This window comes from Poromitra crassiceps (genome assembly GCF_964638095.1).
Source record: "Poromitra crassiceps genome assembly, chromosome: 8".
In the NCBI taxonomy this organism is placed as follows: Eukaryota; Metazoa; Chordata; class Actinopteri; order Beryciformes; family Melamphaidae; genus Poromitra; species Poromitra crassiceps.
In genome coordinates, this window is record NC_139629.1 from 49,050,787 (window position 1) to 49,077,913 (window position 27,127).

Genomic DNA, 27,127 nt, shown 5'->3' on the forward strand with positions numbered 1-27,127 from the left:
CGCACGTGTGTGTTTAGGGTGGCATGCAGGCAGGGCTGGGGGGTGGAGGCATAGGTGGCAGTATAGCTCTTTGCAGTCGAACCCGTGGCAGTTAATTGGACCTGCTGTAGCATGGCACGCTCTTAGCGGCACCGCTGCCCCTGATAGGATCTGGAGTGGGGTCGCTATTTGCTTCATCATGAATCTACGGGCTCTGCTCTGCTCTACATTGATTACCTCTCCGTTCTCCTTCATAAATCATTATTGGGCCGGCAATCGCCTCCATGGGGGATGGAAGTGCTGACAGAACACAGAACCATGCTACCTGGGACATAACACTCACCTTGGCCCCCAGGTCAGCTTGTCAGTGCTGGAGAAACAGGTCCAATACCTGTCCATCTCAGCAGTGGCATTACTAGCCAATCTAACTCAACTTCTATATAGGATAGGAAATATATTCTGTTAGATGGAACTCTTTTAATACCTCTCTTAAAAGCACACATGGAAACTAGGGATGTAGCGATAATCGGTTTTTAATGATAACCGTGATAAAATTCCTTACGATAACCGTACCGCTTCAAATTTTCATTATCATTAAAACCGTGATTACCGTGGTACCGTGATTACAGTGCTTTGAATAACAAGCTAACTACTGTCCATCATCAACCAAAGTTGGCAACCATCTCCCAGATGCAAACGTGCAGCCTTGGTGAAATGATTTCATTGAGTGTATCAGTACTTTTTGAACATTTTCAGCACATTTTAACAAACCGTGATAATACTGATAACCGTGATCATTTTGGTCACTATAATCGCCATATGAAATTTTCCACATCGTTCCATCTCTAATGGAAACGTGTGTGTTTTGTCAACACAGATACAGAATATAATAGGCCTCTCTACAAAGACTTGTCCCACTGACACCATAATGCATGTAAGTAAGTGGTGATCTATCCAGAGCTTGTGGTGGAGATGCTTCCATCCTCTGACCAGAGTATTAAGGGACTACTTGTGTAGATGAGGCCTTCAAGTGCTGCCTCAATCAATGCTGGTCCAGTAATTGGCTTAGAGGCCCAAGAGAGCGTCCTGCTGAACTCCCTGTGTGGCTGTTGCTGCCCTGCCCTGCCCTGTCTGAGAGAGCCTCGTCCTGCGCATGACGCATGTCATCTCGCTCTGTCTGTGTTTTCATAACACACACACTTCACCATCAGCACCCACCCAGCATGTGTTTACCCTGGAAACACACGCCAATGTGTGCTGTGGCTTTGGCTTTTCATCCTGTGGAACGGGATATTTGGCAAAACTCTCGAGTGATATTAGTTTTGTTTTGAATCCTGCTGGTTCAAGAATGCAACCTGATGCATCTCATTTTGACTGTTCATTTGAAGGATAGGGCAGGTGTGAATTTTGCACCCCTGGGTGAGAATTGCATCCCCGGTATGTATCTGCCCCTGGTTACCGTCAACAAATCCTATGGAAATAACAAAAATCAACAATGCGTTTGCTCTACTCCCGCCTTTCTCACTTCCCATGTGCCATTTTTAGCCGTCAACGTGGCGGTCATCAGCTCCAATTGTAAGCTAAAAAACCTTGAAATCTCACAAAGACAATGACTATAGTGTGCATGTTCTCCCTGTGTTCCCCTGGGGGTTTCCTCCACACACTCAAAACATGCAGAAGATCATCTGACCAGCAGCGTGTTGGAAGAAGTTGGTCCCGGGCCGGGGCGCTCCACTGCAGCTGCCCCCCTCATCCTGGCCTGACCATGGAGGAGGACGAGCCAGGATGGGTCAAACGCGGAGGGCACCTCTGCATTGCTGCGTCTCTGTGACTAATAAAGACGGGGCCTGTCCGTCCCTCAAAAAGTCAGACTGTTGTGTTGTAGTTCATCCTTACGCTAGGGACTGTTTTCGGTGCTACGGAACGACTTTCCTGGTTTGCAAAGTGTTTACAGCCAGCTTAGGAAGTTGTTTGAGGATAAAGTGGGCGGGGCCTGTGCACAGCCAGCTTAGGAAGTTGTTTGAGGATAAAGTGGGCGGGGCCTGTGCATGGTGATAATGAAATATGCTGCCCAGAGCAGCGGCGTAGCTCTTCTTCACGTGTTTTTAATCGTTCATAGAGCACCGGCTACATGGACGAGAATGCATTACTTTTTCAAATTCATGGGGTTTACATGGGGTTTTCAGTATTTACAGCATTTGATTATCATAGAAATGTGTTTTTATACAGATCATATCGACATTAGTAAATATCGGTTATCGACCATAACAGCTTTAGGTTATCGGTATCGGACAAAATTTTCACAACGGTGCCTCCCTAGTTTGTATGAGTTGAGACTTCCAACCAGCAGGGGTGTGTGTGTGCGCGCGCATGTGTGTGTGTGTGCGTGTGTGTGCGTGCGTGTGCATCCACGAGTGTGTACGTCAGACAATGAGTGGAAGCTCCACAGACCATCAACAGCAGGAAGGCGATTGAGGATATCAGATGTCACCAGAGTACTCTCAGCCCACCGCCTATTGTTAACACACATGTTGAAGAGTACACTTTTCACCTGGATGTGTGTGTGTGTGTGTGTGTGTGTGTGTGTGTGTGTGCGCGTGTGTGTGTGTGTGTGTGTGTGTGTGTGTGTGTGTGTGTGTGTGTGTGTGTGTGTGTGTGTGTGTGTGTGTGTGTGTGTGTGTGTGTGTGTGTGTGTGTGTGCATGTGCATGTGTGTGCGTGCGTGCGTGTGATTGAAGTAGTGGTGGAGGTGGGGTGTTGTCGCTCTCTCATGGATGTAAGGTGTTACCATAAACACATCAATGACATAGAACTGAATTCACTGTTATGGTCATAATAATCTTGTATTGTACCCACATTGAGCCAAACCGTCTCTGGTCTCTGATGACCAGTGGCTGAGAAGGAAAAAGGTTCTGGGCAGCCAGCTGTGCAGGAGGAGGTGATGTGGGTCAGTGGGTGTGTGGATGGAGGTATTCTGGTTATCTCGGCCCCAGGTAACAGTGGACCCATTCAGAGCCACAGGTCAAAACAGGCTATTAGGAGGCGAGGCTTATAGTCTGGGAAAGGATGTAGAGAAGCTAGAGATAGATATCACCCCCCAACACGACACGCTGAAGCGCACTCCATTTTGAATTGGCTGCTCCCAGTCCTTCCTGATGAACCAGAAAATAATATATCAGAAAAATGACACAAGGAGAATATTTTTGAAGCATGCTCCAAATTGCACACAGAGTGTTAAAGGAACAGTCCACCGATTTTCAACCTGCTTTGTATCATTACAAAATCCGTAGTATATCAGAAAATTATCAAAAGTTTTGCAGCCATTCATTTAGTTTGACAGTTAATGACAGTTGATTTGAGATAAGTTGTGGACCAGTGATGTAGTTTGTGCATGAATGACATCACTGGTCCACAACCTCACTCAAATTAACTCTCAATATCTGTTAAACCAAATGAATGCATGCAAGACTGTTTACAGATATGTTTGAGATTATGTGCAAAATAAACCATCATTGAAAATCAGTGGAGTGTCCCTTTAAGGGATTTGTGTGCTTCACCTATCTCCCTGACACCACACCATAGAGGTGAAGTTAGTCAAGCCCTAGAAGCAGCTAGCTAGAGGTTGAGTGTGTCGCTCAGTCATAATCAAAACGGCAACCTTCAAGTTCCATAACAAGTCAGAACTTGAGATCATCTCACCTGAAGACTATTATAAAAGTCAAGTCACATAGACTCGTACAGAGCATCCAGTGAAGACTATTATAAAAGTCAAGTCACATAGACTCATACAGAGAATCCAGTGAAGACTATTATAAAAGACATGTCACATGGACTCGTACAGAGCATCCTGTGAAGACTATTATAAAAGACATGTCACATGGACTCGTACAGAGCATCCAGTGAAGACTATTATAAAAGACATGTCACATGGACTCGTACAGAGCATCCTGTGAAGACTATTATAAAAGACATGTCACATGGACTCGTACAGAGCATCCAGTGAAGACTATTATAAAAGACATGTCACATAGACTCATACAGAGCATCCAGTGAAGACTATTATAAAAGACATGTCACATGGACTCGTACAGAGCATCCAGTGAAGACTATTATAAAAGACATGTCACATGGACTCGTACAGAGCATCCAGTGAAGACTATTGTAAAAGTCATGTCACATGGACTCGTACAGAGCATCCAGTGAAGACTATTATAAAAGACATGTCACATGGACTCGTACAGAGCATCAAGTGAAGACTATTATAAAAGTCATGTCACATGGACTTGCCCAGAGCACCCAGTGAAGACTATTATAAAAGTCAAGTCACATGGACTCGTACAGAGCATCCAGCGAAGACTATTATAAAAGTCATGTCACATAGACTCGTACAGAGCATCCAGTGAAGACTATTATAAAAGACATGTCACATGGACTCGTACAGAGCATCCAGTGAAGACTATTATAAAAGACATGTCACATGGACTCGTACAGAGCATCCAGTGAAGACTATTATAAAAGTCATGTCACATGGACTAGCCCAGAGCACCCAGTGAAGACTATTATAAAAGTCAAGTCACATGGACTCGTACAGAGCATCCAGTGAAGACTATTATAAAAGTCATGTCACATGGACTTGCCCAGAGCACCCAGTGAAGACTATTATAAAAGTCAAGTCACATGGACTCGTACAGAGCATCCAGCGAAGACTATTATAAAAGTCATGTCACATAGACTCGTACAGAGCATCCAGTGAAGACTATTATAAAAGACATGTCACATGGACTCGTACAGAGCATCCAGTGAAGACTATTATAAAAGACATGTCACATGGACTCGTACAGAGCATCCAGTGAAGACTATTATAAAAGTCATGTCACATGGACTCGCCCAGAGCACCCAGTGAAGACTATTATAAAAGTCAAGTCACATGGACTCGTACAGAGCATCCAGTGAAGACTATTATAAAAGTCATGTCACATAGACTCGTACAGAGCATCCAGTGAAGACTATTATAAAAGACATGTCACATGGACTCGTACAGAGCATCCAGTGAAGACTATTATAAAAGACATGTCACATGGACTCGTACAGAGCATCCAGTGAAGACTATTATAAAAGTCATGTCACATGGACTCGTCCAGAGCACCCAGTGAAGACTATTATAAAAGTCAAGTCACATGGACTCGTACAGAGCATCCAGTGAAGACTATTATAAAAGTCATGTCACATGGACTTTCCCAGAGCACCCAGTGAAGACTATTATAAAAGTCAAGTCACATGGACTCGTACAGAGCATCCAGCGAAGACTATTATAAAAGTCATGTCACATAGACTCGTACAGAGCATCCAGTGAAGACTATTATAAAAGACATGTCACATGGACTCGTACAGAGCATCCAGTGAAGACTATTATAAAAGACATGTCACATGGACTCGTACAGAGCATCCAGTGAAGACTATTATAAAAGTCATGTCACATGGACTCGCCCAGAGCACCCAGTGAAGACTATTACAAAAGTCAAGTCACATGGACTCGTACAGAGCATCCAGTGAAGACTATTATAAAAGTCATGTCACATAGACTTGTACAGAGCATCCAGTGAAGACTATTATAAAAGACATGTCACATGGACTCGTACAGAGCATCCAGTGAAGACTATTATAAAAGACATGTCACATGGACTCGTACAGAGCATCCAGTGAAGACTCTTATAAAAGTCATGTCACATTGACTCGCCCAGAGCACCCAGTGAAGACTATTATAAAAGTCAAGTCACATGGACTCGTACAGAGCATCCAGTGAAGACTGTTATAAAAGTCATGTCACATAGACTCGTACAGAATATCAAGTGAAGACTATTATAAAAGTCTAGCCACATAGACTCGTGCAGCGCATCAAGTGAAGACTATTATAAAAGTCAAGTCACATAGACTCGTACAGAGCATACAGTGAAGACTATTATAAAAGTCACGACACATAGGCTCATACAGAGCATCCAGCGAAGGCCATTATAAAAGTCATGGCACATTGACTCACACAGAGCATCAAGTGAAGACTATTATAAAAGGCATGTCACATAGGCTCATACAGAGCATCCGTTGAAGACTATTATAAAAGTCATGCCACATAGACTCGTACAGAGCATCCAGTGAAGACTATTATACAAGTCATGTCACATGGACTCGTATAGAGCATCCAGTGGAGACTATCATAAAAGTCACGTCACATAGACTCGTACAGAGCATCCAGTGGAGACTATTATAAAAGTCACGCCACATAGACTCATACAGAGCATCAAGTGAAGACTATTGTAAAGTCATGTCACACGGACTCACACAGAGCATCAAGTGAAGACTATTGTAAAAGTCATGTCACACAGACTCATACAGAGCATCCGTCGAAGACTATTATAAAAATCATGCCACATAGACTCGTACAGAGCATCCAGTGAAGACTACTATAAAAGTCATGTCACATGGTCTCGCATAGAGCATCCAGTTGAGACTATTGTAAAAGTCACGTCACATAGGCTCGCACAGAGCATCAAGTGGAGACTATTACAAAAGTCACTCCACATAGACTCATACAGAGCATCCAGTGAAGGCTATTATAAAAGTCTTGTCACATAGGCTCATACAGAGCATCAAGTGAAGACTATTGCAAAAGTCATGGCACATGGACTCGTACAAATTATCCAGTGAAGACTATTATAAAAGTCACACCACATGGACTCATACAGAGCATCCAGTGAAGACTATTATAAAAGTCATGTCATATAGACTCGTACAGAGCATCCATTTTTCGCAAGAAGCTCCATTCTTGGAGACATTTGTGAATCCGTTAGTCTGCCGCCCGTGCATGTAGGCTGCATGTGGCTCTCACAAGGAGGCCTGGAACACTTTTAGACAATACCAACACACAAATTAAATATTTAGTCAGCTTCCACAGATAACAGCTTCTCTCTCAGTATAAGCTGCACAGCTTGCATCAGCCCGCCAGAAAGAGTTGCAAAAATGTCACTTTATTTGATGGGGAAAAAGATGTACAAACAATTTTTACAGTGTTTGTGATCAGACTTTGAAAAGATGTACAAACAATTTTTACAGTGTTTGTGATCAGACTTTGTTTAGTGTAATTTTCAATTGCATAAAAGCATCTTTTCTTTGTTAGATCACTTAGCAAAATGAACACATAGCTACTCTATGATTTCAATATGAATGCTGAGTTCTAGTACTAGTAGTAGTTTGACAGTTTTTCACAATGTATGTACAGTATAGAAATAAATAATAAACAATAAGGCATCAAATGTAATGGAAAACAGAACAAGGAAATGACCGAAAAGTTGTAGGCTGAAGCTATAGCTTATTATGCCGACGCATTTTTTACATGACATTCTCTCGCTTATTTTACATTCTATATGTTTGCAAGATTGTGTGATTATGTTTTTTGAAGTACAATTTCAACAGATATATTTTAGCTCAATATTTGTGGCGATGACGTGTGTGAAAATGTGAATTTGTGCCTGTCAAAACAGTGAATGTTGTGAGCCTTATTGTGCATTGTAAAAGATTCAGTAGCCAGATGGCCTTAGAATGTGTTTTTCCCTGAAGCCAGCAGACAAAATGGCGTCTAAATGTTTTGCCCCTCATGTTGTCGCTCTCCTGTTTATAGCAGAGGCTTTCAAAGGCAACTGGAAAAGATCTCTATTTAGGCCTGAGTGCCTTGACCGTATGTTGGGAGGAGGTATGGTTTGGCTCAGGTGGAAGTGCACTTTAAATGAACTCTGAAATAGCCCCACATCCCTTCTGTCCAGTCTCATATAGATATATATATAGACTAATAGGGAATGAACATCAAGAAAGAATATTGCTGGGAGCCTGACCATGCAAGGCATTATAGGTCAACAACAGAATTTTATACCACGTTCATGACAACTCGGACAGCCGGAAAAAATGGCTTCCAACCTGTAAAAAGTAAATTGAACGGTCGTCCAGGTCGGAATTACACATCGGAAATTCGGGTATCGTCCAGAGCTCCAATTTTTTCGAGTTGACATCATAGCCACATCAAAATGGCGACTTGTATCGTTAATGGTAATCACATAATTATTATAAAGACGTTTATTAACGTTTTAACACCAAATCTGATGTCTTAATTATGTAATGTTTAACGTTATGTGTTTGTGTCGTCTATGTTTCGCTCTGATTAGAGCAATATGTGAAATTCAGCATTCAGCATGTTCGGTTAGCATTGTTAGCTAGTGGGTAGCTACAATGATAACTGAACACGGGTTGCTATAGCAACCTATAGCCTGTGTTTGGTTTCACAAACCAATCGGAGACAGGAGATATAACCAAGATGATGAGATAAAAGCATGGATGACCTGCTGGGCTCTGCCAAAGAAAGAAAAGGCTTTATTTTGGCTATGCTCCTCAGCTGGATACAAACAGGATTGCACTCTGTCACTCTTGTCACATGGTTGTCGAAGAAGGAGAGGTCCGAATCAAAGATCACACCAAGATTACGGGCCACATGCTTGACATAGTTTGGGGAGGCAAATAAGACGATCTCCGATTTAGCTTCATTAAGCCCGAAGGAAGTTCTGAGACATCCAGCACTTAAAGGCCGGCTTTTCCGTGGGGGATATGAATATATATTAAATCTCACGCCCCTAAGGTTTTCGAATCCGTTGAAATTTTTGAAATTGGAGGTCCACTCCCAGAGATATCAACCGAAATCCACTCTGTGTGTGTGTGGGGGGGGGGGGGGGGGGGGGGGTGGGGGGGAGGTGCGGGTGCGGGGACTCGAAATACTACATTTCCCACAATGCACTGGGCTCGCGTGGCCTTCGTTTCCATGCCCAACCCCTCAGGCATTTGGCTGATATCAAACTCCAGTAGGTGGCGGTAATGCACATATATGTTTGCCAACCGCCATAAAACTCAAAGAAGAAGAAGAAGAAGGCTTCGACAATAAAACATATAGAGAAGAAGAAATAAATTGAAAATAAAATTGCCTCCAAATTGCACCAAATTTAAACCGAAGTATATATGTCGGGAGATGTCTTCATAAAAAACATTTCATGCATTTTAAGGCATTTTCGTAGGAGTTACACGCATCTGATGTTGTAACTATTTTCTGTAAAAACGGGTACATTGCTCAGCGTTGATTTCGTTACTTCAACCCACCTACTACTAGATGTCAAATTTGACAAGCCTTCCAATGCCGCCAGTCCCGTGTCGGTACGTGCTTCCGTTCCCGAGATCGGTCTCTTTGCAAGGAACTATGGAAAGCTAATATTAGCTACAGCAGGCTAGGCGGTTGAAAAAGATGGCTGCCTTTTTGTTTTTGGTCAAGGCCTCTGAAGGGGCGTGGAGGACCTCTAGAGGCGGGACCATGGCCAACAACAGTTGTAGTTCATAGGTGCACGACTTCCGCAAGGCGGGATTGTCGCTCTGACGCGTTTTGCTTCAGAGCGACATGGAAATAATGTGATAGATGCTTGATAGGCATGGCAGTGAATAACCAATTTCAAAAATTTCAACGGATTCGAAAACCTTAGGGGCGTGAGATTTAATATATATTCATATTCCCCACGGGAAAGCCGTCCTTTAATGTCAGAGAGGCAGCACACATTGCCAACCTCACCAGGTTTAAGAGGGCCATAATAGCTGCGTGTCGTCTGCATAGCAATGGAAATGGATGTCATGATTTCTATGATTACCATGATTATTTCATGTACTAAAAATATTTCAGTAATCAAGAACACAATTCAAAAGCAGACTCGATGATTCCCTTTGTGTCATGACATGTGACTGGTACACCGGGGCATTCCTCTCCTGTGGGTTTGAGGAGGCCATGCAGCTCCTTCATTGTGTTTGATAAGAGCCCCCTCACTCAGTCTTATCAGCCCAGAGTCACTGCAGGACTGCTGCTTCCTGTACCACCTCACTGCTGTAGCTGCTGCTGCTACCACATCTCCACCACTGGTATCAATCTACTGCATACATCTTCTGAGTCCAAAGGTATTCTCCACAACTACGGGCATTTATGCCTGGAGAAATGAGACCGTGTATGAGTGTACTGTGTATAAAATAATGGATTTTCAAATTGCAGATTAAGGTGACATTCACGCCAAAAGCGTTTTTTTCAGTCAGAACACAATGAAAATCATGTCGAGGGCGCTTCCATTGTGCACAAAACACAGCACACGGAGTGTTTTTTTTGCGCTTCGTTTTATTTCCCCCTGCAGGCGCGCGCACTAGAGTTGAGCACACAACGACCACACGGACGGTAGCCAGCTGCTTTTGTCTGTTTGATGTTGTTCACTGTCAACATGAAAGCCAGATTATTGCCAATTCTGGCAGCAGCGAGGTTGAGGATCCCTCTGGGAGGAGAAAATGTAGGAGTAAAAAGATGCGCTTTTCCTCCAAATGTTCAACTTTTTCAGCTTTAAAAACGCCCAGAGCGCTCCGCCAAAAAGACGAGACGCCACCAGCGTTTAAACGCCAGGTGCGTTCCTTGAAAGAGGAGCACGTCTAGCGCTAGTCCTTACATAGAGAATGAATTGTAGAAAGACGCTGGCAGCTCCAAAAACGCTTTTGCGTCTGAATGTCCCCTAACATTATAACTGCATATAAAGAGGATTGTCACAGAGTGAGTGTCCGTGATGATCAGAGTGTCTAGAGCACAGAGAGCATAACAGACAGTTCTCCAAAGGTCTGCAGCTTGTCGTTAATGACTGACGATGCCTCTGTTGCTCGTGCAGTTTATGAGGTGTGTTCTGTACCAGTGCGGTTCAGGAGAGGCCCGGCCCGGTAGGTTCAGGAGAGGCCCGGCCCGGTAGGTTCAGGAGTGGCCCGGCCCGGTAGGCAGGATGTGGGTCATATAGCACGCACTCAAACAGCCCACTTCAGGGACACATGTCCCCCCTGCTCCACAGCTTTTTATCAACTGCCAGCCAGGACACAAATTGGCTTCCACTACCAGCTATTTATAGTTCACACTCTGAATACATCATGTGTTTACACACACACACACACGCGCACGCACGCACGCACGCACACACGCACCCCACACACACGCACGCACACACACACACGCACGCACACACACACACACACTCTCACACACACACACACACACACGCACACACACACACACGCACACACACACACACACACACGCACACACTCTCACACACACACACACACACACACACACACACACACACACACACACATACATACATGCACACTCTCTCTCTCTCTTTCTCTCTCATGCATGTGTGTTTCCAGTAAATGTCCATGCTATGTAGATGAGACGTGAAACGGTGTTGACATGTCATCTCACGATTAACGTCATGATTGATCACAGTTATGGTTGTGTTATCATCACTATTATCTTGGTATTGTTCAAATGCGCCGGAAATGTTCAAGAAGCACTGATAGACTCACTGAAATCATGTCACCACCACGTGTGGGAGACTGTTGCTAACTCTGGGTGATGATGGACACTTTGGACAGTATTGACTGTGTTTCTCAAAGGGCTGTGATTAGGATCAGTCTGTAAGTCACTTACAAAGCAGATTAGCTGCTCGACTCAGACCACTTTGAGCTGATGTTGAAGCAACAGATCTGATGCTCAATACAATAGAAAGCACTGCTGGTATCGATACTGTTACAAGTGAGTATTGTATCCGTTTTATCGATACTCATCGATACTTTTGTAGCTTTAATCACGGTGGTAACACGGTTTTAATGATCATGAAAATTTGAAAGGGTGATACTAACCGCCAGGAATTGTATCACCGTTTATCATGAAACCGTAATCGTCTGTTGTGTTGCAAAAATCTAGAGCAGAGTTAATTCACCTCATGTAAACACAATCGGAACTTCCGATTGTGTTTACACTTCCTGTTAGTCTCTCAAGCCAGACTGTCTCTCCTACATAAGGTGAATATAGTGGTACTGGGGACTAAGGGCTAATGTCCACCAGCTCTGGAACAGACCCACACTCATGTCATCTGTCAGACACAAGAATAGAACAGGTGCGTCATTTTTCCCTACCGCATGTAGTCGCCCATCTATGAACATGGGCGAGAGTCTGATCCGGCAGTTAGATTATTGATTGATTACTGTGAGTCTGGCACTAATTAGATTCCTGATGTGGCGTTCAGGAAACCTTGTGTCTATTCTGATGTGTTGTGTGTTGTTGACTGTGGGAGAGCTGGAGGTGATGCAGCAGTACACTGTCAGACAGACAGGGGGGGGCGTAGAGACAACGTTGATGACGTGACAAGCCAGCACAGGCCTGCCTGAGCTTCCCTTATCCTTTTAGCAGTGCTACGATCAATACCTCTCTCTCTCTCTCTCTCTCTCTGTCTCTCTCTCTCTCTCTCTCTGTCTCTCTCTCTCTCTGTCTCTCTCTCTCTCTGTCTCTCTCTCTCTCTCTGTCTCTCTCTCTCTCTGTCTCTCTCTCTCTCTGTCTCTCTCTCTCGCGCTCTCTCTCTCTCTCTCTCGCTCTCTCTCTCTCTCTCTCTCTGTCTCTCTCTCTCTCTCTCTCTCTCTCTCTCTCTCTGACACACACACACACACACACACACACACACACACACACACACACACACACACACACACACACACACCTCCAGCCTGGTGAGAAACAGAGAGAGAGATGCTACTCACTCAATAACAAGACGAGAGTGGAGATGTGAGGAGGAGCAGCAGCAGTGCAGCGAGTGGAGCACAGAGTGCTGCAGAACACGCTGGAGGAGGGCTGCTGTGTGGTTGTGTTTGTGTTGGGGGGCTGCTGGGGGGTTGATGGTGCGGTGATCGTTTGTCAGCCGGGCGAGAAGGTGAGCAGCGCGAGGAGGAGAAGGTGTGAGCATGTTTGTGACGATGTCCATTAGGGCGATTGTTTTTCCTGTCGTTCTGTGATCCTCTCTGTGGCGTCTCTCTCTCTCTCTCTCTCTCTCTCTCCGCCCTCATCCTCTCCATCTTTTCCCCCTTCGGCCGCTCCTTCCGTTGGGCAGACGCCCCCCCCCCCCCCTCCTCTCACAGCAGCAGCCCCCCCGTGCTTCTTCCTCCTCTCCTCCTCTTCTTCCTCCCCCTGTTGGAGTCGACCGGAGCTGCTGATTGATGTGGTTGTTGGGAGAGGGGGATTGATCCTGATTGGACGATGAGTGTTCCATTTCCCCAACCTTCCCCGGTAGCAGGGAGACGTCAGCACTCAGCGTCACACGCCCCCCCCCCCACACACACACCTCCCCCCCCCCCCCCCCCCCAATACCTACTAATATTTGAGGAGGAGAAAGACGGGAAGAGAGAAGAGAGAGAAAAGAGGATGAAAGGAGAGGAATTTAATGATCAGGCTTTGAGTGTGCAAAATTAGAGAGAGAGAGAGAGAGAGAGAGAGAGAGAGAGAGAGAGAGAGAGAGAGAGAGAGAGAGAGAGAGAGAGAGAGAGAGAGAGAGAGAGAGAGAGAGAGAGAGAGAGAGAGAGGGATATAAACTGAGGGATCAGAAGAGATGATGGTGTGAGAAGTTGTGAGGGACACCAGATAGACTCATAAGCTATGCTGGAGGAGCCATGAAAATTCTACTTTATTCATTATAGAATGAACAAAGTGAGCTGTGGGTCATAACAACGCTGGCAATTTTGAGCCATTTATTTTCCCATAGACATTTCGTAAAATGCTTATAAAAAGAGTTTTACTCGTTCAAACCAAATGTTCAGCTAACGCTATAATCGGGAGAGACCATAGAACATTTCACTCGAACCAAAACTTAAAAAAAACATTGAAAAAATATTTTTACATTTTGGCCCGAGTGAAATGTTATGCGATCTCTCCTGTTTCTAAATATATCTGAACCATTTGGTTTGAACAAGTAAAACGATTTTTATAAACATTTTACGAAATGTCTATGGGAAAATAAATGGCGGATGAAAATCTCTGGTACAGTGCTGAAGCAGGAAGTGACGTTCCACTTTGGCTCTCTATGGCATCAGGCCAAATTGCTGACTGATGACTTTGGACGATAACATGATGCTTTCATCACTTTGTTCAAAGGGACAAAGGAACATAGACTGTATACAACAGATGGACGGAGTGAGTGAGTGTGACGTCACCCATCGGTTTGTGATCTCCCGTTTTGGAAGCTTCTAGTTTGGCGTTTTGGCCGCTGCCATCTTGGTTCTTCTCACGCAGCTGGCGCGAGGCGGCGCGAGACCAGGGGGTTTCCCCACAGAGCCGCAGCTCAGCCTGCTATTGGTCCACGTGATCGGCGAGCTGAGCGATCACTGGGCAGGCGACCTGTCAATCACGTCCAAAACATAGGCTTTTCTATCATCTACTTGACTCTAAATCGGCGAGTATAAAATTTCACCCAAGTACAGTTGACTATCAAGTTTCCATTTCTTACTACCACTAAAGATGTACCTGCAAGTCCTGATGTCACATTGTTTAGCGTAGGGCAGGGGTTCCCCCAAACTCTTCAGACCAAGTACCACTATGTACCAAACCCCATTTCCAAAGGACCACTTCCAGTGAGGATACCAACATCCCCCCCCCCCCCCCCCCTCCCAATGAAATAAGATTAGCTGATTTAACCATGCAATAGCATCAGAAAGGCTAAATAACAACATAAGGCTACTGGTTCATTGTAGACTACAGGAGGGGGGGGGGGGGGCACACACCCCCCAATCACCATCAACGGCACAGTGGTGGAAAGGGTGGACAGCTTCAAGTACCTGGGAGTCAACATCCACCAGGACCTGACTTGGGCCGGCCACACCGCCACTGTTGTCAAAAAGGCCCAACAGCGAATACACGGACTCAGGCGCCTGAAGAAATTTGGGCTAAGGCCAGAAATCCTCAGGGACTTCTACAGAGGCACCATTGAAAGCCTGCTGACAGGCGGCTTCACCGCCTGGTACGGGAACTGTACCACCATGGACCGCAGGGCGCTACGGAGAGTGAGACGCGCGGCCCAGCACGTAACAGGATGTGAGTTGCCAGATCTGCATGAACTGTATAAACAGCGGTGCCTCAGGAGGTCCCTGAAGATCATCAAAGACACAAACCATCGCCACAACAGCCTGTTCTCCCTGCTACCCTCAGGGAGGAGATACAGGGTTCCAAAAGCACGCACAAATCGCTTGAGGAACAGTTTCTTCCCGCAGGCCACGAGACTCCTTAACATACACAAATAGTGTAGTAGTCGTACCGTACCGTACTGCAGCTGCTACCATTATGTATGCCTAATGTTTAATTGTATGTTTAACAAGGTACATGCTATTTGCACTGTATGTCAAATACGTCGAATTTAAAATGTCTGAACACGTCTTAACGTATGCACAATGCCTAATGTTTAATTGTATGTTTAATAAGGTACATGCCATTTGCACTGTATGTCAAATGCGTCGAATTTAAAATGTCTGAACACGTCTAACGTATGCACAGGACGTGCACCTATGTGCAATGAATAAGCCACTGACTTGTCTTATCGCTATTCTGCCTTATTGCCTATTGCTGCTTAGTATTGCTTATTGATGCCTATTTCTTATTGCCTATTGCTCATTGCTTGTTGCCTATTTGTACTATGTCGTAAACGGAGTCCACAGCACAAGAATTTCACACGTGATACTTGTACCATGGAGTGACAATAAAAATCTTGAATCTTGAATCTTGAATCTTGGTTCAAAACACACGCATGCAAGCACGAACACCCACCCACCCACACTCTGAAGACTGTGCAGGTTTAGATGCTTCTCTGCTGCACTGCTGCATCTGAAGACTGTGGAGGTTTAGATGCTTCTCTGCTGCACTGGTGCATCTGAAGACTGTGGAGGTTTAGATGCTTCTCTGCTGCACTGGTGCATCTGAAGACTGTGGAGGTTTAGATCTTCTCTGCTGCACTGCTGCATCTGAAGACTGTGGAGGTTTAGATGCTTCTCTGCTGCACTGCTGCATCTGAAGACTGTGGAGGTTTCCAAAATGTGCTGCTTGTGTTACATTGTTGCCTTCATGCGATGCGCTCAAAGGCTTCTCACGCTCACATAGAGAATGAGCCCATTGAGGAGTGTCGGTGGAAGTGAGTAACATCAGAGGCCGGGTCAGCGCCGAGTACCATCCAGGCCTTGTTCCCCCGGCCAGAGAACATGGAGAGGAGCCACAGTGAGAGGAAGCCAGGAGACAAGCGGGAGCTCAGCTCACTGGACTTCTTCTTGTCGTTCAGCCTTCAGACTCAATCTGCTCCGAGTCGGAGTCCAACTGAAACCACGCTGGTGGGCTTTTATTTCAACTGGAGTCGGCTCAGATATGACAAGGTGCCTTTTCTCGTAGCAGGACATCTAGGCTCTTTTGCGAACATAAAGCTCAGTAAATACACATGATTCTATGGGCCTAAATAATTGCGCTATCAGATGGTGACCACTGACCAGGCAACAGCAACATCTGATCACATAAATATCTGTTTTTAGCATGTCTCCATCGAGGAGCATTGTCATTGGAATATATCTTGTATCTTTGGAAACTCGTAAAATGATTTTTTGCTACTGTATGTAGGCCAGTGGTTCTCACAGTGGGGTCCAGCCAGGGACCCCCAGGAGTACTTGAGGGGGTTCCAGGGGGACCCCAGCAAAAAAGAGTAATGTATGACTCATTTGGTCATGGATTTCATACACTTCCTGTAACAAAACATCTAAAAGTGTGACGACCCTCCACTCTCTCCTGGGCGCCTGGTACACTCACTGGGCTTAAGAAGACCTCTCTCCCTCCTCACTGATGCATCTTTTGTTCTGTGCTTTTCTTTCATGTAGTTTGTGTTTTTTAGTTAGTTAGTTAGTTATTAGTTAATACATTATTGCTTTAACTTTTGTGTGCGACTCCCCTCATATGTTACAACCTGGAAGTAACAAATGAGGCGAGTCATACACCAAAGTAAAAAAAACAACAACAATGTATTAACTAAAACCAAGAGAAAATAACCACAACGCAAAAACGACATTAAACAAAGGAACAGAACAAAAGGTGCATCAGTGAAGGAGTGAGTGAGACTGAACGGTCTGAAGGTCTTCTTAAGCCCAGTGAGTACACCGGGCCCAGGTGCACCCAATCAGCCCAACGCCCCCAACACCAGGCTCCTCCTGCAAGACAGGGCCAGCGAGGAGAGGGGGAGGGCCGTCACAAAAGCTCACATCTGATCAGATGGGGACCCTGGAACCAAATCTGATCAAATGTGGCTCCGTGGTCTAATCTGTGTCACTTTAGGGGACCTTGACATGAACAAGTGTGAGAAACACTGCTGCAGGCTGCAGGCAATGAGACGTGACATTACAATAACACATGAGGATTGTGCATATTCATATTATTCATTATTCAATGTTATATTGAAATCAAACTAGTACTACTACTCATACTACTACTAGACCTTTCCACATCTGGCATATACACATCGCCTACTACTACTACTACGTGTGTGTGTGTGTGTGTGTGTGTGTGTGTGTGTGTGTGTGTGTGTGTGTGTGTCCTCTTGTGCTTCATTCTCCTTCTCTATTTTGTAAGATAATGCACAGCTGTTTGCCGGTGATGTGAGTGGTCAGCTGACATCTTTGTTGCAGTGTAGGTTTAAAGTGCTGAGTGATGGGAGCAGCAGTGCACTGATGTGTTTGAACAAGAGTTGAGCAGCAGTTGTAAATCTCACCTTCTTCACAAAGAGGCTCGTTATGCTCGTTAACACACGTCGTCGTTGTCTCTTGTGTTCTCGTTTGGGTTGAAAAGGTGAAAAGGTTTGAGAGACGATTACGACAACGCAGTGATGTGTCGCGTAAAAAGGTGCCGCAAGCCAGATTGAGATTGAGTCAACATGGTTCTCATTCTCAATCGCTCGGAGCCAATGGCAGAGCTGGGAGGGACTAACTAAAATGCTCAGAGCCAATGACAGAGCTTCTCTCTCCGCAGCCTGCTGCTTCTGGTGAGTCACACTAATGAGGCAGTGTTCAGTCTTCTACAGAATATGACTCATCCTATCAGAGGCTGATCTACTCTGCTGTGGGAGGAGCCTGGAATCTAAAGTCCCCTCCCTGCTCGCTGGCCTCAGAACCATCTCCCACCGTGGGACCACCCAGTCCTCTGACTCAAACTAGCAGACACTTCCACTTTCATCTGTACCTCCATCTACTGAGAGACGCAGACAAAGCAGCACTCTGCTGCACGGCGCTGCCTGGTGTATCTGGTCAATTAGATGATTGATCATATATAGGCTGGTTTCTGAAGCGAGGGATGTGTTTTTGCTCACAGCCTGAGCTGAGCACTATATGCTGCTCATCAATGTATCTTCACTGTCCTTTTGGAAAAGGCTGGACCAAAAGCCAGTATCACTGTTCTCCTGGCATTGCAGTGCATGTGGAGCGCAGGTGTAGCACAGGTGTAGTACAGGTGTAGTACAGGTTTAGTACAGGACTACAGGTGTAGTACAGGTTTAGTACAGGACTACACGTGTAGTACAGGACTACAGGTGTAGTACAGGTGTAGTACAGGACTACAGGGGTAGCACAGGTGCAGTGCAGTATAGGTGTAGTACAGGACTACAGGTGTAGTACAGGTGCAGTGTAGTACAGGTGCAGTGCAGTACAGGTGTAGTACATGACTACAGGTGTAGTACAAGTGTAGTACAGGGCTACAGGTGTAGTACAAGTGTAGTACAGGGCTACAGGTGTAGTACAAGTGTAGTATAGGGCTACAGGTGTAGTACAAGTGTAGTACAGGACTACAGGTGTAGTACAAGTGTAGTACAGGACTACAGGTGTAGTACAAGTGTAGTACAGGACTACAGGTGTAGTACAAGTGTAGTACAGGACTACAGGTGTAGTACAAGTGTAGTACAGGGCTACAGGTGTAGTACAAGTGTAGTACAGGGCTACAGGTGTAGTACAAGTGTAGTACAGGACTACAGGTGTAGTACAAGTGTAGTACAGGGCTACAGGTGTAGTACAAGTGTAGTACAGGGCTACAGGTGTAGTACAAGTGTAGTACAGGACTACAGGTGTAGTACAAGTGTAGTACAGGACTACAGGTGTAGTACAAGTGTAGTACAGGGCTACAGGTGTACCACAGGTGCAGTGCAGTACAGGTGTAGTACAGGTGCAGTGCAGTACAGGTGCAGTGCAGTACAGGTGTAGTACAGGACTACAGGTGTAGTACAGGTGTAGTACAGGACTACAGGTGTAGTACAGGTGCAGTGCAGTACAGGTGTAGTACAGGACTACAGGTGTAGTACAGGTGTAGTACAGGACTACAGGTGTAGTACAGGTGCAGTGCAGTACAGGTGTAGTACAGGACTACAGGTGTAGTACAGGTGTAGTACAGGACTACAGGTGTAGCACAGGTGCAGTGCAGTACAGGTGTAGTACAGGACTACAGGTGTAGTACAGGTGTAGTACAGGACTACAGGTGTAGTACAGGTGTAGTACAGGTTTAGTACAGGACTACAGGTGTAGCACAGGTGCAGTGCAGTACAGGTGTAGTACAGGTGTAGTACAGGTGTAGTACAGGTGTAGTACAGGTGTAGTACAGGACTACAGGTGTAGCACAGGTGCAGTGCAGTACAGGTGTAAGACTAATCAATGCACAGTAAAGTTGTGCTTTGGTGAGACGAAGGAGGAGCATGGCCTGGAGTCACCCACAGGGCCTTAGACCCTCCATGCACCGAAGAGTCTTTCAATGCTGCGGTGTAGCACTAACTCTATTGCAGCGGATTGGGCGTGATCAACCCTTCCACGGGCAACGTTGCAGACAGAGTAGGAAGGCTGATCCGTGAGTGGCTGCTTCTGGGACGCGGGTCGGGGTCTTAATCGGCCTCGGCTGGGTCTACTGGGCGAGGGTGTATGATGTTTGACAGACCCGAAACACCTTACGACCCCAGTTAACATCACTGATGACGCGTCCCAGCGCATGCTATAGTATGTATTTTAAACATGCTTATTCTCAGGTGTTTGTGGGCTGGATGCAGCCTGAGGGATGGATTGTGCTGCATATTGGAGATGCTCACGTAAACATTTGGATCTATCCACCTTATTTTTGGCGGCCATTTTGCCTTACGTTAACTATGGGTTCTATTTCCGGTGTAACCAATTTAGATAACCCCCCAGCCCCCGACAAAAAAAAACGTCTATGAGGATTTTACCCTTTTACAGCAGAGCCATTCTGCTCTACAGCCGTGTCGTTCGGGTGCTGGGATAACGTAATGCATTGTGGGTAGTCGGCTACTAACTGTGGCTAATGTTAGCGGCTAGCTAGCTATGTTACATGGCAGTAAAACGCCACCAAATTGATTTAACTTTTAACCATTTCGAGTAACACACATTTCGAGTTTCCATACGGACCTCCAGCGTTGGTTAGTTGTTTATAACGTGACTATATTTATAACTTTTATAACGGACTCCAGCTTCCGGTTTATAATTCAGGTCTGCAGCCAGAGTATAACAAAGGAAATGGCAAGCGGCAACAATGAGTGCGTTTTTACATGCAGACAATAAACGGATAACTGAGAATAATCAGTTTATGGCAATAATCTGATTTCTGCGTTTACATGCACTTTAATAATCCGACAATAGGAGAAACCCGGGTTTACATGATTCAGTCAATTAGTCGGATTTCTCTCCAGAAAGGCAGCATTAATTCCGCAATAAAACAACAGAATATAGTTGCAAAATGCAAAATCACATTTTCCTAATTTATTTGTCCAGCGCAGAGGATGGTTTAGGTGAAAATTAGATTGTGTATCTCGTCTACTTTATTGGAATAGGCATCGCGTCGCTTTGGAAGTGCATCTGTCAATAATATTTCCAACTTTACCGAGCACACAGCACAGAGGCAGGCAGGTGAGGTGAATTAAGCACGTCAAATGTTCATGACCCACAACGTCTGTTGAATTGAAATACTCTACCTGTCAGAAAACGGACAGAATTTGTCACGGATATTAACGTTATGTGTGTCTTGTGTTTTGAACGACTGAGTCTGTTGTCCGTAGGCTACGTGTTTTTTTTAATCTGTCATCTGAAAAACATTGTCACGCACGCACCTTGGACAATGCGTTTTATTAATAAATTCATCATTCTATTTGCAATCCGAGACAAATGTTCGTCCCTGTAATGTTCACGGCATGGCACTGGGGACTTTATTCGTGCAAGCAGACACCACAGTCGTCTCCTGTAGAATATCGACATTTCAACATGATAGTGCAGTGCAGCAGCGGTGCGAGGGACACCGGGGGAGAGAGAGCAGAGCTCCCCGCTCCGCTCCGCTCTCCCCCCGCTGTGGCCGGGGGAGAGGGAGGAGAGAGGGGCCAGTGAGTGCAGCGCATCTCTCCCTACCTCGCGCTCCTGTGCTTCTCTCTCCCGCAACTCGTACATGCGCAGATATATAAACCCGAAAGAAACCCGGTTAAGGTGTATACATGCAGAGATAAGACCGATTATTGGCCAGAAACCTAGCTGTGTTTATCGGTTTATTCATAACCCGTTTATGACCATAAACGGATAAAGCTTATCAGTTTATGCTGTTTACATGACCACTTGAATAATCAGGTAACTCAGAAATCCGCTAATAAACAGTTTATTGGTGTGCATGTAAACGCACTCAATGAGTCACGTTAAACCGGACCTTGTACCCACGATTCTTTTTTACAGTGGGGCATTCAAAAATAAGGTGGATAGAAAGAGCCTCATGTCAAACATGAGCTTCTCACCTGTGTGGAATAGTAGAGCACAGTGTTGTTGTTGTTGTTGTTGTTGTTGTTGTTGTTGTTGTTGTTGTTGTTGTTGTTGTTGTTGTTGTTGTTGTTGTTCAAGACAGAATCCATTTCTGTTCATGTGGTATCATCTGCTTTCACATAGTAAGGTACCAACTATTGTGATAGTGGTGCTTTTAATGATTGTTTTCATTGTAAATTAATCATCGATTGATTTTTTTTAATTAAACAATTAATCATTTAGTATATATATGGTTCAAAAATGATTACAAATGGCCACCACAAGGTACCAGTCCTCAAATGATGACTTGAAATAGCTCACTTAAGTCTGACCAGCAGTCAGAAAGACACAAAAGTATTGAATTTATAATGATATAGAACAGAGAAAAGATGCAGAATTTGTGAAGCTGTAACCTGCAAATGCTTTGTATGTTTTACTTGATAAATGACTAAAACGATTAATAGGTTATCAAAATTATAATCGATTATAATGACTACCTCCAAACAACTTTTACAAACAAAAAGAAACTCATTGTCGTCTGTCATCTGCTGTGTTACGACGTTATTAATTACAACGACAATAAGAAAAGAAATCTGAAGATCGACTAACCGGTTTAATTGGCTAACCGTTAGCCCGCTAAACGCTGTTGTATTCTTCAAAAAGAGAATGTGTTCCCGGAGTGTGACACGTCTCTTTATCGACGCTCATACCCAGTAAGGAGCGTTTACACAGAGACCTGGAAACTGGATCACTGTCTGGCCTACATTGATTCACACGACTGCTGCGTGCGTTACAGTAGAGATCTAGTTCCCTCGAGAGGGGCGTGTGTGTATACATTGTGTTTATGCGTGTGTGTGTGTGTGTGTGTTTATGTGTGTGTGTGTGTGTGTGTGTGTGTGTGTGTGTGTGTGTGTGTCTAGTATACATGCGGGTGTGCATTCTCGTCACACAGATGGGTTACAACAACTTCCGTCAACCATCTGGCCGCTCATACCATCTCCTCTGTGTAAAGGCAGAGAGACACAATGGCCCCTGTCTCCATTGTCTTCTCTGGACTCCCTCCTGCTCTGGTGACCCTGAGGCTTCTCACTACAAAGTGAACCAGCGCAGCAACTGACTAATCATTAAGTCACACGGGGGATCAGGCTGTGTGGAGAGTTCACCTAGCGATTAACATCTTGTTGTGAGTTAGCCTAGCTTTCAACAGAAGACCATGACATGTGGATGATTGAGAGCAGAGAGCGGCCTTTGCGTCACACCTCTGATCAGCCATTCTTCTTCTTCTTCTTCTTCTTCTTCTTCTTCTTCTTCTTCAAATCGGTTGTATTTTATTGTCTTATTGTCTCTGCCGTCCCAGCACAGAGGCATTAGTCTAGGCTTCAATTGTGTTGGACTGAAAAGGCTTTTTATTATGGTTGCAGTTAAACCTCACAACACCTAAGAAAGCAGCGAACGTAGTTGTTTAACAATACAGTAGCAACAGCTTGGCTATAACAAACAATAACAGTCATGCTAACAATCGCTGTGATTTTCCGGGTTTTCCCCCCATTTCCCCCCAATTGTACTTGGCCAAGTCCCCCTGCTGTCCCAGTCATTGCTCCACCCCCTCTGCTGATCCGGGAAGAGTTGTAGACTAGCACATGCTTCCTCCAACACATCTGCAGTCAGTCGCCAGCCGCTTCTTTTCACCTGACAGCGAGGGCTTTCACCGGCAGGGCGTAGCAGCACGTGGGAGGATCGCGCTATTGCCCCCAGTTCCCCTCCCCTCTCCCCCCGAACAGGCACCCTGATCGACCAGAGGGGGCACTAGTACAGCGACCAGGACTCATACCCTTAATCCGGCTTCCCACGGCCGAATTTTGCCTGTATGGACGCCCAACCAATCCGGAGGTAACACGGGGGCTCGAACCTGCAACCCTCGTGTTATCGTAGTATTGTGTTTTTTTTACTACTCTAGAGACCCAGGAGGAATCAAAATGCACTGGTAATTAGTATCAGGACCCGTGTATTGATAAAGATGACCTTTATTTTGTTATCTTGTGACTTTGAAGCCTGCAGCTTCCCATCAGGCAGCAAAGCCAGATAGGGATGTGAGACGCCTTTTAATTTCCTGACATCATGTCCGCCGCAGCCACTCGGTGTTCACTTCACTATCAATTACAGCCGATGACGATCGGCACTCTGCTTGATTTCGGATCGCACTCATTTCCTGTTTTGGAGAGCGTTCCCTTTTCACTGGCCGTCTTCTCAGAGGTTGAAGTAATGGTGGGATGATGCTGAGTGCATCTGAACACTTAAATGTGTTTTTATTGAAAAAGTGGCGTCAAGTAAGCAAGTCTTGTTGGAGTGGATCTCACAGTGCAACCATGTTACGGTCAAACTACCCATTTCACTATTTACGTTGTATTTGCGAGGGGTATATATACACCCCACCGGTGGATGTGTGTTTCTCTTAGAGTTTCCATTTCATTTCATTTTATTTTGTCCAATATTCAAATATTCCTGAATTGCATTTTGTGTTACAAATAAGTATTATTTCTATCTAACTTTTTAGCCAGATTTGATGGTTTTCTTGTCAAAAGTTAGCCGCCTCAAAGCCTTCTGGGTAATATCCAAACGATAGAGAGGCAAAGTGACCGCCTACTTCCTGCTTCAGCACTGTACCAGAGATTTTCCTCTGCCATTTATTTTCCCATACACATTTCGTAAAATGCTTATAAAAAGTGTTACTGGTTCAAACCAAACGGTACAGATATATTTAGAAACAGGGGAGATTGTGTTTAAAGAAAATATTTTTTTGATGTTTTTTTAAGTTTTAAGGTCGGAGTGAAATGTTCTATGATCTCTCCCGTTTATAGTGTTAGCTGAGCCGTTTGGTTCAACGAAGTAAAACGGTATGCTGGAGTTTGGACTAAGAGAGCCTGGTGACGTGAGGTTTGGACAGGAGAACAGGAGAAGCGAGGTGGTGGTGGAAGGGAGAAACATTACCAGCAGATCCATTCACAGCGCTAGCTGGCTTTAGCCTACCTGAAACTACACATGCGCGAGCAGGAAATGCACAGAGCTCTGCCATTGGTTCTGAAATTTGCCCGCCCCACAAAAGCTCATCCTATCCAAATGTGGAGTGGGCCGATTAGAAAGCCTGAAAACTCCCTGCCCTTTTCTGAAAAACTGACTAAATCTGACCCAGACTTTTCTGTCTGGCTGAATATCTCTTTAAGATAGGCTTGTGGTGTCATGTGAGCACAGCTGTGAGAAGAACAGGGAGAAGTTATCTTCATGTGGATGCTGGCTGCGTTTCCTTCTGCCTCTGTGCCATGGATCTGATTTGATTACCAACCAGACTGTCATTTACCTGGTGGTGATGGTGGCAGCGTCCTTAACCCTGTTTTTGTTGTGTTTTTCTTGCTGTCACCAGGTACGACTCGCCCCCCTCGACACGGAGAGGTCCCAGGGGTGGATTACAACTTCCTCTCTGTGGAAGATTTCCTCGACCTTGAGGAGAGCGGCACACTGCTGGAGATAGGAACGTATGACGGTGAGGATGATCAAATTAGGGGTGTCCCAAAAAAAAAAAAAAAAAAAAACGGTTCATGTAAGAATCAAGATTCTTATCTTCCATGATTCTGAATCGATTTACAACTCCCAACTTTTTATTTGTTTTATTTAGCATGATTAAATGTTACCTTTTGTCATAGGTTTGCCTTTGTGTGTACTTTGTTTATCGCAATCAGTTGATGAAAAAAACAACAACATGATCTTACACACTTCATTCTGCTTTCATGGCATCATTTCCTACAACGTCTTTCTTAGCACACAGCGGACTGGAGTCGATCCTGAAATCCCTCCATGTACTGAATCAAGAATCCATTTTGAATCGGGAGTAGTTTTTCTTTTAATCAAAAAACCATTTTGAATTAAATCGTGACGTACCAAAGATTCACACCCCTAATGATATTGATAGTGATCGTAATTAACGCACCACGTCGCAACTCATTATAGACTCTTTTAACTTGACAACATAAACATTCTAAATTGCCCCTAGCTTACTTCCTGTTGCGGTGTTTGCTAATGCAATAGCTGACGGGAAATAAGCTAGGTTTCAAATTAAGCAAATAAGCCCCGAGAGGCCGTAAGTGACAGCTAACAGCTAAGAGGTGTCCACACACCTCTTAGCTGTTGTAAAGTCACTGTAAAAGTGAAAAGCATCTATAGCCCAGGGGCCGGTTGCACCAAGACGGCTTAAGCCTTATTTTCACTACGACCAGGCGTAACTCCTACAACTGGTCAGGAGGAGGCGTAGAGCCTGCCTGTCTCCGCGGAGACCTTTTTGAATCCTTACCGTCATCGTCGTAACACAGCCAGTTCTCCGTCTTTGAAGCACGATGTTAAGATTATAACTAACTAGTTGTGTGGCTTAGCCTTCCCAAATGTTGCCGTTATTTTTTTTAGAATTTAATACATAGAATTGGGAACGTTACATTCAATTTCATTCAGACTGTCTGTCTGGCTCAATCGCCCCCATTTTTCCCCCGGAGCGAGGGAGGGTGGGAGGAGGGAGGGTCTGTAGTTGCTGAGAGAGCATAGTGGCACAGTGCGCTCCAAGCAGGTCGCGAGGCACACATCATCCAATCAGAGGGCATTCCCCGGCAATTCACATGAACGCGCATTGCTACGACCAGCGTAGTTAAGACCAGACGTAAGCCGTGTTGGTGCAACAGGCGTAAATCCACTCTAAAGACTGGTCTTAACTAAGACCGACGTAGGAGTTACGACCAGGCATAGTTAAGACCACTTGGTGCAACCGGCCCCAGGTGTCTTAATCATCCATAGATAGGATGTCTGAAGAGTGATCAGCGTTTCTTTCTCCCTGTACGACTCTGCACTCGCCTCAGTCCCGTTACACTGAGTGTGATGAGGGGACATGCATGCAGGAGACAGCAGGTCACTCCACATCTGCCCCTCTCCCTCTGATTAGGACAGCGTTGTGCAGTGCTAAGTCTCATACTGACACAAACCTGTGTGCGTGTGCGTGCGTGCGTGCGTGCCTGCGTGTGTGTGTGTACACGCGTGTGTGTGTGTGTGTATACACTGTGTGTACACGCCTGTGTGTGTGTGTGTGTGTGTGTGTGTGTGTGTGTGCATGCGTGGGTGGATGATTTGCGCTTCTGTGTTTCTTTGCAAGGCTGTGTGTGTTACACAGTGCTAAGTGACTCATGCTAAAACAAGCGTGTGTGTGTGCGTGCACGCGGGTGCGTGTGTGTGTACGCGCACGTGTGTGTGTGTGTGTGTGTGTGTGTGGGGCAGGGAGAGAATGCTACAACGTTAATCTGCTTGGCACCGGTTCTACTGTGGTGTTGGCACGTTCTTCATGTCAAATAGCTCTCCATGGGAGT

The 27,127-nt window shown here is 45.2% G+C and overlaps 1 protein-coding gene across 1 annotated transcript in view; it reads left to right on the forward strand.

Annotated features, from left to right (window-relative positions):
* The window catches only part of LOC310781245 (membrane-associated guanylate kinase, WW and PDZ domain-containing protein 1-like), a gene marked incomplete at its 5' end in the record, with an annotated part of 202,682 nt that overhangs the window by 86,881 nt on the left and 88,674 nt on the right, over positions 1 to 27,127 (forward strand). The window contains one exon of the mRNA XM_083641815.1: positions 25,150 to 25,269. Coding sequence (XP_083497941.1) covers positions 25,150 to 25,269 — 120 coding nt within the window. The remainder of the gene's footprint in view (positions 1 to 25,149; positions 25,270 to 27,127) is intronic.